The 9873-nt window shown below is 39.7% G+C and overlaps 1 protein-coding gene across 1 annotated transcript; it reads right to left on the bottom strand.

Annotated features, from left to right (window-relative positions):
- Nucleotides 1-6348: 6348 nt before the first annotated feature.
- LOC141817818 (uncharacterized) lies at nucleotides 6349-7491 on the bottom strand. Its single transcript, XM_074705446.1, has one exon. The coding sequence runs from the start codon at nucleotides 7450-7452 to the stop codon at nucleotides 6466-6468; it is 987 nt and encodes a 328-aa protein (XP_074561547.1). The 5' UTR covers nucleotides 7453-7491; the 3' UTR covers nucleotides 6349-6465.
- Nucleotides 7492-9873: the final 2382 nt, after the last annotated feature.

Genomic DNA, 9873 nt, shown 5'->3' on the forward strand with positions numbered 1-9873 from the left:
GCCTAGAGTTTCGATATTTGACAATACACCTAAGTCTGGTCAGTTTGACCACGGGTTAATCCAAACATGATCTGATGTTTGGATGTGTGGAAGTAAATGAAGTCTAGTCAGACGACTAGCGAGAAGACCTAGTTGGTTAGACTAGGCAGTGAAAGTCCTAATCTAGAAGATTGGGCAAGGGAAGTCCTGGTAAGTGAAGCTAGGCAAGAGAAAGTCCTAGTTGTAAGCTAGGCAAAGGGAAATCCTAGTTTGGAGGATCAGGCGAAAGTCTTGGCAGAGTCAAAGCACTAAGTGAAGTCTGGGCTGGTCTGGAGGACCGAGTCGCAGCAGAAGTCTAGGCTGGTCTGGGTGACCGAGTCGTAGCAAAAGTATGGGCTCGTCGGGTGACCGAGTCGCAGCAGAAGTCTGGGTTGGTTAGAGAGAATCAAACCGCAGCACAAATCTTAGGGGCTGAGGACAGAGCCGAGCAAAAGTCCAACAAGTCTGGAGGACTTGGTTGGCATAAATTCTTTTGAGTGGAGTGGGTAGGCGCGTTCCGGAGTGGAACAGGAGACGTCAAACTCAACCTAGGATTTCGATAGAAATCTGAAGTTAGACCTACAAGGTAAGGCTTAGGATTGTTTGTATATTTGCATGTTTGCTCCAGAAACTAGGAGATGGAAGCAAAATGGAGAAAACATAAGTGAAGCAAATAAAATAAAATCAAACCAACCATTCCAGAAGGATCCAGTCGACTAGAACTGAAAAACCAGTCAAATGGAAGGGCCAGTCGACTGAACTTGTAAACTCCAGTCGACTAGAAAGTGGATAAATGAGCGGGAAGAAGTTCTATCTGCCACGTCGACTGGAGTCGACAGATCAGCCTTGAGTCGACTCAGGAGCAGTATAAAAGGAGGTGAACGTGTAGAAACAAGAGCATTCAAGCTAGAAACTTCCCTTCTCATCTAGTAGTGCTGTGAAACGCAAAAGAGGCCAAGTTCTTACAACCGGGGAAGATCCAGGAGGAGTGTGCGGCGCTCAGGACTTCCAGATTCGGCAACAAGAGTTTGCGTTTAATTTATTATTTTTATATTCTATTCTTAATTTATTTGATTGTTTATCGTACTGTAAGATGGGTTTCTCCACCTCCGAACAAGGTTCGGGAAGGAGATCACTAGTGGACGGGCGCCTCCTGTGCATAGGCCTTGGATGTACTAACCCTGGGGGGTTAGGAACCAAGTAAATCCGCGTGTCCTTGCATTTGTGTTTAATATCCGTTGTTAGTGTATTTCTATAGAAAAATGAACGACGATTTTCAAGAGCGACGACACGCGCTATTCACCCCCCCCCCCCACCCCCCCGTCTAGCACGTACAAGATCCTACATCGGTTACTCAGGAACAGTGACGGACAGTGTAGTTTGCCTCCATATGGATCCATTTGACCTCACCATTGTTAATGATGGTGGCTGACTGGCGTCAGGGGTGACCATGTCATTGCATCATGTGCATATGGCATGGATTGCATTTATTAATGCTTGCTACATTTGTTTGTTGCATATGTTTGACATGCACATACAGGAGGCCTTATGCATTTGGTTTGGCCACCTTGCATCTGTTGCAAGGTTCGTGTCGTTGTGTTCTTATGGATGATTCTGGTATGTACAGTTTTCTCATATTTAATTGTGTATTTCTTAATGTACAGACATAGTTATTACTGCTAGATAGGTTATTGTACATATCTGTTAGATATCTGCTAAGTTTCTTGAACTCATCCCATTGGTTTTCATTCTTTTCAGGTTGACGTCTGTCTGGAGAGCCGTGCTATTAGTCCCTCGTCGAGTTGACCTCGACCAGTTTGGTTTTGCTATGTTTTTTAATATTTGTGTCAGAACCTATTCTATGTCGTATGGATTTTCTTAAACATGTTTGGTTTTGTGGTGCATATTATATTTACTGGTTGTGGATCTTATTCACATTGTTTAGCACTTGTTACATATTTTTGACATGTGTAGATTGTGGTCGTGTAGGCATTATTATGGCCATGTAGGCCTTTTGATATTTGTATTCAGGGAAAGTGAATTGTTATGGGGGAGATGCTGTCGAAATTTTTCTGATAGCCGTCTTTCGGGGCATGACAAACCATATCGTGGATAGTTATCCTTAAAACTAATAATGTATTCTTGACCATTCCATGAAGCCTTAGGGAATAATTCATATATATTCGTATGTATTAGTCCTAAGACTTCATTACACCTGTCTGCAACTTTATTCATTTTGTTAGTTATTTTGTCTTTAATACATTCTATGTAGACATCAAAGTCTGACATATTTAGAGATTTAAGAATTCTTTATGACATTAATCTTACTAAACATTATCTAGATATATATCCTAAACACCTATGCCACAATATGGAGGAATTCTCATTCATCAAATTATGCTTTGTGCCACTTATATGCATTATTTCATCGTCAGTCAGAAACAAGAATTAAAAGTTAAATTAAGTCATAAAGATGGTACTATAAAAGTATTATCCAAATCTAGAAATATATTGTTCCTAAATAAAGCCTTAAAACATCAATCACTTATACTTAGTCTTTTTACCATTTCTCATATAGATATATCTTTCAGCATCAATTGATAGTTGGCTCCTAAGACAACTATGTATAGTGACATTTATATGAGTAATAATATCCGTATCTATCTACAAAGTGTTATTAGGCACAGTAGTTAAATTGACTTCTGAACAAATAAAATTAAAAGTATACATTTCTTAACAAGTTAGTTAGAAAATTTAAGGTATTCCTTTTTCATATGACCTTTCTTCTAACAAAAGTAACAAGTTAGTTCCTAATCTTGTTTCTTTTTTACCATATGACCTGAAGCCCTAGAGTATGTAGTTTGTTTATCCTTATCTTTATTATTGGTCCTCTTTTTTTCTTGCTCGGGCCCTAATGGGTGGATGCTAGATGAGCACTCTTAGATGTCTCATGTCTTAATCTCTCCTCTTCTTGCACACACTGAGTAATAAGCTCATTTAGAGTTCAATTTTTCTTTTGAGTATTATAGCCAATCTTAAAAGGAGTGAACTGTGTAGGAAGAGATATCAAGACTAAGTGTACAAGGATGCTCTCATACATCTCTAGCTTTAGTGCCTTCAATCTTGTTATCAAATTGGGCATCTTCATAATGTACCCTCTTATGTTACCCTTTCCTTAATACCAGACTGAGACAACTTTCATAAGACTTATAGTCGCCTCAACCTTTTCATTTGAAGTGAATTGGTCTACTATCTATTGAAGGAAAAACTTGACATCCTCCTCAAGAATTGAGCCTCTGATGGGGTTGGATGGTTCTCATTTCTCAAATGTAACCCTCTGATAAGTAGTATTTTCACTAATTAGAGGTGCGAGACAATTCTACTTGAACGCATGGTTCGAATCCATGGATCCTAACGCAACCATTATGTGTTCTTTCTATTCTGTGAAATTAGTGCCAGCAAGCATTGACATATTGTTAATGCTGGCAGATATTGAGTGTGCTATAAAAGAAAAGAGGGAAGAACAAAGCTCATGTTATGACCTAAAAATGTACACATTGTTGCCCCCAGGGCATGGTGTGGTAGTAAGTGATCGGGTGTTTTCCCCAAACAATCAAGGTTTAAAACCCACGCAGCACATGCATGCGGTGTTTGAACAACTAGTGGCATTGGGGCACCATGTCAAGAGCCACCACCCTCCCTCGATTTACTTGGTGTGTGGAATGTGTGTTCGAACCGTACATCCAAGGATTAGTTAGTTGGTTCGTAAGATTCATATACCTTATAAATAAAAAAAAGTAAATGCTAATAACCATAATAAATATGTATATATGTGGGCCCATAACGAGATACCAAACACAATATTGCATCTACTCTTTGGACTAAAATATAATTTGTTAACGGTACTTTCTAAACATAACTCAAACAACTTTAATCAGTTATATAATATGTCTTTCTTTAGACTTACATATTATGCACATGATTCATCAGAATTATACTTTATATGAGCTACCTTTACCTATATCTTACATAAAAATAATTTTCCTTTGGCAAATTATTTTAGCATAGATACATATTTTTTCACACAAAATGTACTAAATCTACTAAGTAATTTTTACTTAGGTGATAATATTAGTTCAACTTAGTAACATTTCTATAAATAGATATATTAGAAAATCTAGAAGATAAAAATGAACAATAATAGTCAACTTATCCTTGATAGTAGTTGAGTGATATAGGCATCAGTCATTTGAACCTTAATGATAGTTGACTGATTGCCAGTCGATTAAAAAATATTTTATACTCTACCTTGTACACAATCAACTGAACTTTAATGACAATCCACTGATTGAATCAGCCGAGTATAATAGTCGATTTAAAAACTTTCTATGCATAACCTCGTGCATAACAGTCGACTATGCGTCAATTTATTGCACCAATCAAGTTCATTAGTCGATTAAAATACTTGTTGTGCATAATTTATGCACATTAGTTGATTGCACCAGTCGACTGCATACAATGTTGCCTATTTTTTCACAGATCAAATATAATACTTTTAGCAAATAATGGAAGGTGGTGATTTCCAAATTTTGTCATTGTTCTTCACATTCTTCAAGAAAACTCAAAATTCTAAGTTTGTGTAACATAGAAATTTGACGAATATGCATGTAAAAATACCTTAGATTGAAATCCAAGGCAAAACACATGCACATTAATTAAAATCATAAAAATTTTACATCCTAATGATATACAATTGATGACAATCTAACTTAGCTCTGATACCCATGATGTGAAATCTAAAACGAATTGTTTTGGACATACAAATCCGTAAAAGATTCAAATAATTCAATATACAGGATCTTGTTATACAAGTTTATAGCAATTTGCGAAAAGAGAAAAATGGAAGCAATAAAATTCTAACTTGAATTGAGGTTCATCGCCATTACCTCAATGTCGTCGGGTTAACTTGATGATCAAGAAGAGAGGGCATAGGAATGACTAGATCTTCTATAGGGATTAGGGTGATGGCTACTGAAATCTTCTCATAGTGTGAAAAGAAGTCTTGCCACCTTTAATCCTAGAGGGACTACAATGCTTTATATAATTTTAGATCTATTTTTATCATATGTCCATTGTTCCTGCTTGAGATCGCCTTCAGATGAGTCATCGAACATGAACACCTGACTTTTATGTTGATGGAGTCGCACATAACCCATGACTCATTGAGAGAGGATGGTGCCCCTATAAAGCTACAAAGAAAAGGAGGATGAGAACGAGTATTAGAGGAGTGCCCTGGCTCAGTTGCTCCGACACTCAAGTCAGTTCATCGGCGAAAGAGGAAGAAGAATAGTGAAGGCAGAGGATGGAGAGTGTTGAGAAGTGTGTGTGTATACGTACCTACACCCGCGAGGAGCAGGGATATTACATAAGAGTCACCAGTGGAGAAGTCGTGTCGATGGTGAGGGAAATATCCCATCATCATGTAGTTAAAGGTCCTGTCATCCATGCTTAGTACAGTTCAAGGTCATGCTGTATTAATGGGGTAGATGATCTACCGTTGAATATTTTACTATTCCATGTGTCATTCAGGTGGAAGTTTGGCTAGCTGAGTGATGGAATGAGAGAGATGATAACGAGGGAGTAGAACTACTTGAGTAGGAGTGCAGACTTGATGAAACTAAGATGACTAAGAAGTTGACCTCTGTCCAAGATATCCCAGAGTCAATCGGGAGTAAAGCCAGTCGGGCATGTAGTCAAGCGCTATGCCTAGTGGGTTGTAGAGTTGGACACTGAACTAAGTTGATCACAAAGTCAAGCACTGAGCCAAGTTGATCACAAAGTCGGAGTTGGTCGGTCTTGGGGTTGGGCACTGAGCCGAATTGGTTGCAGAGTCGAGCATTGAGTTGGGTTTGGTCGCTTCTACTTGGGCCAAACCTTAAGTTTCTTTGACAAAGATGTATCAACCCATAACACCCATCAATAATAACATAAAGCGGTTTAATAATTGTTTTACATATATAATTCATATCCATTAAATCAAATCCATGATTAAACATCCATTAGATCTCATCATTGGTTTTTATGAAGCCCACGAGAAATAAAATCCAACATCGCTTCATTATACTGTCAACTCGCTGATCCTTAATTCGTGGGCTGCTCGTCCGAAAAGAAGTTGAGTCTATATATGATTTCAAACTTTGCATGAGCTTCCTGGAAATCCATTAAAATTTTAAAACGATCTGAAATTAACCAGAGTAGCTTTGATGAGAATTATCAAGGAAAGCACTTTCAAATTATCTTCAACAAGAAGCAAAGAGAAATTATCATCGAGTGAGTACATGTCGTCTAATTAACAAGAATAATAGCACAACATCAACACGTAAAGCATGGAGCTAGCACGCACACAGTTTAGAGGATGAGAAGCATGAAGCAGAATGATTTAAATCCTTAAGCCAATGCAGCAGCGATAAACAGGGAAACTCCAATTCTGACCAAAAGGCCGATGGTCCCGCCGGTGCACCCACTGTCATACGGCGAGTTGTCCACCAGCGGCTGGCTGTTGAAGCCGAACGCTGGGGTCTCCCCGTCCACCGTGTGCTGCTCCGGCAGTCCTGAACCGTACGCCGTGTTGGGCCTCGGCACGACCGACCCTGCCCCAGCCGGCTGCCCGAAGGGATGGTTCTTGTCGTTCCCGCCGATGGGCTGAGCAAACGGAGGCAGGGCGGGAGCGAGCCCCGGAGATCCCGGGAGGCCACAGTTCTGGTTGGCGCGCGCGTCCTGACTCGCCTTCCACGCCAGCTCGCCGTCCTTATCGCGTATGCGCATATCGCCCTGGTCGACCAGCTCCAGCGTGGCAAGGTAGTTGCCGCCGGCGGACTCCGCGCCCGTGTCCCACACCGTCTTGCTGCCGTCGAACACCTGCAGTCCGTACGCGGTGAATACCACCGAGCACGCATTCTCGGAGCTCACCGGACCACACTGCGACTCCCACATGCTGTGCCCCGTGCTGGTATCCACCACCTGGATGTAGCAGAAATCATTGCCGAAGCCGCCGGCACCAGGGGCGGTCTCACGGCGGAGGAGAGAAGCGGTGTACTTGCCGGAAGGGGAGGTGATAAAGGGAACTGTGTTCTCTGTCGGGTTAGGAGGGATACTCGCAAGGATTTGCTCCTTGGTCGTCCTCTGGATTGTTCCAGGCGCGGCGGCGACGACTGAGGAAGGGGCTGGCACGGAGGCTGTATCTGTGCTTACCTCGGTAGCTGGGACAGGGGCTGTCACGGAGGCTGTATCTGTGCTTACCTCGGAAGCTGGGACAGGGGCCGTCCCGGTGGTATCGATGGTTACCTCCTCCTCCGTATCGGCGAGTTGCGCTGCGGATTGCAGGAGGAGAGAGGAGATGGCGAGGGAGAGAAAGAGGTAACGTAGGAAAGCCATGGCCGGTTCGGTGGAGGGCACTGAGAAGAGTGTTGTGTGTCGTTGGGTGATCACAGCTGCGATGAGATGCATGGATGATGAGGGGAGGGAGATTTATACCGAGGTATGAGAAGGAGAGTAGTTAAGTAATTGGTAGATTAGCTGTCTAATGGATTTGGAGAAGGTCCTCCCCTTTGTAATCTCACTATTGTTCCTAGTGCGTTTGGTGATTCAACTGAACCGGTATGGTACTGGTGCGCTCGCAAGGGGAGTAGGAGAAGCACGATAAACATATTAATTCCTACTTTTGTGCGCCAGTCAAGACTTATGTTTTTAACAATAAAAGTTAGTTGTTGTTTTTTAAAAAAAAATAAACTGATAGAAGAATAATACAATTTCAAATTTATGTGTTTTGATGGACAATCAAATGGTTATGTGTTAGTATAGTTGTAAGATATCATGCAATTTTCAAAAATAAAACAAACCATTGCAAACCATTTTTAATGATTATCTGTGACATTTTTTAAAATTGTTTTACAGTTGGTTTGAATTGTCATTGCGGAAAAACTGTAAAGCTAATAGAAGTTAGATAACATTTAATTTAATTATCTAGATGTTAGTTAGTAATAGGTCTCAATTAAATATATATTTGTTATGCTTTTCCAATAGCTATATTGGTTGTTTAAATTTTTTTGCACAGAATATGATAATGTACAAAATAAGGTATCACAAATAAAGCACAATAACCCTCCTATTCCTCGTCCTCTTCTCTCCTTTATAATACGACTACTAATTAGTCCACTATTTTCTATACCTGATCATAGGACCTAGCCCAAAATCTTAACCGGGTGAGTAGAATACTTGTTAACCTGGTTATATTCTGAATCGTAATTGGTCTATCCAGAGATTGATTGATTCCAATTTTGGATCAAAATTAATGACGAATCGGCGATTCCACGTGATCTTTTTAATGTTAGAATTGCGTCCCCGAACAATGGTGCAAAGGTAGGATATCCGGGTTGTGACCTAGGGACTCGCGGTTTGATCCCCAACTACGGCGTATTTGCAAGAATTTTCTTTCAAATGGGGAACGCAATCAAAGGATGCTGGGCATCTGGATTGGCCGCCGTATGCGCTTTTCGATTTATCTTGGTAGTCGATGGGAAACTTCCGTGGGATCGGACCGACTACCCCAGAGATTGAGACCATAAGATTTATTAGGATTTATCATTTTTTTTAATATTAGAATTGCGAAGTATACGACAACTTTGATCATTGAAATGATTTTTTAAAATGGTTTGAATAGTTTATATTATTTAATCATTTTTGTACTATGAAAAATTGATTGTTATTCACAAACTCTATAAATAGTTTACTTCATTTTATTCTTTTTACATGCCTTTTCTACTTTTGTCTTTCAATTCTCAAATTTCAATTATTTTCAACTTCAAATCTTTAATTAAAATATAAGAAAATTCATTCTGTTGGAATGATGTCATTAGAGTGGATGAATAATAATTTATTTTGTTTTTGGTCGTCATTCATTGTGCTCCTTACAAACTGTTAACAAGTAGTGAAAAATAAAAGAAACAAACACGAAATAGAATACATGCACAACAAACCGATTTTACATAATTCAAAATCCTCAATTCTCTATGGCCTAATCTAGTGTTACCCTCACTAAGTTTTCTCCTTCTCAAAAATCTTCTAGAGATAGAGAAACCTTTTATAACACTTACTCTTAGAAAATAATATAAGGTAAATACAAATATATATAGATGATATCAAGAGGAATAGAAATAAACACAGAAAGAAGCCTAACCTTAATCGTTGCTTATTGCTTTTGGTTTGCCTCTTGAGGTATAAAAATACAACAACACTCTCTTCTATAACTCTCAAGAATTGGTCTCAAAATTCTCCACGAAATCCTTCTTTTATATATAGCTTTTAGATCGGGATTGATTTCCACATAATAGTCGACTGATGGTGCCCATCAATCTATTGCTACATTGACTTCGACCGTTTTACCTACATAACGATTCTTTCTAGCTCAACTTATTGGTGCAGAGAGTACTAGATAATCGAACTTATATTTTGATAATGAAAAAGGATTCAAGTTAAGTTTGTGTGGTGAACTAACGAGCTGATCTAAGTATACAGGTAGCACAGAAAAATCTTAGTTGAGCCTAGGCAAGGAAGTCCTAGTCAGTAGACCAAGCAAAGAAGTCCTAATTAGGTGGACCAAGCAGGAAGACTTGGTAGATCAAGGGCATGCACCAGGTAGGAAGTCTAGGCGGGTCAAGGGATCGAACGTCTAGCAGAATAATAGGTCAGCGAGGATCGAACATCAAAAGAAAATCTTGGGAGTCGAGGATCGAATGCTGAGCAAAAATCCAACTAGGTCTGGAGAACTAGATGATTGGTAGAGGTAAACTCTCATAA

This window comes from Curcuma longa, unplaced genomic scaffold (genome assembly GCF_044706935.1).
Source record: "Curcuma longa cultivar G26 ecotype Majalengka, Jawa Barat unplaced genomic scaffold, ITB_CL_G26_1.1 contig_22016, whole genome shotgun sequence".
In the NCBI taxonomy this organism is placed as follows: Eukaryota; Viridiplantae; Streptophyta; class Magnoliopsida; order Zingiberales; family Zingiberaceae; genus Curcuma; species Curcuma longa.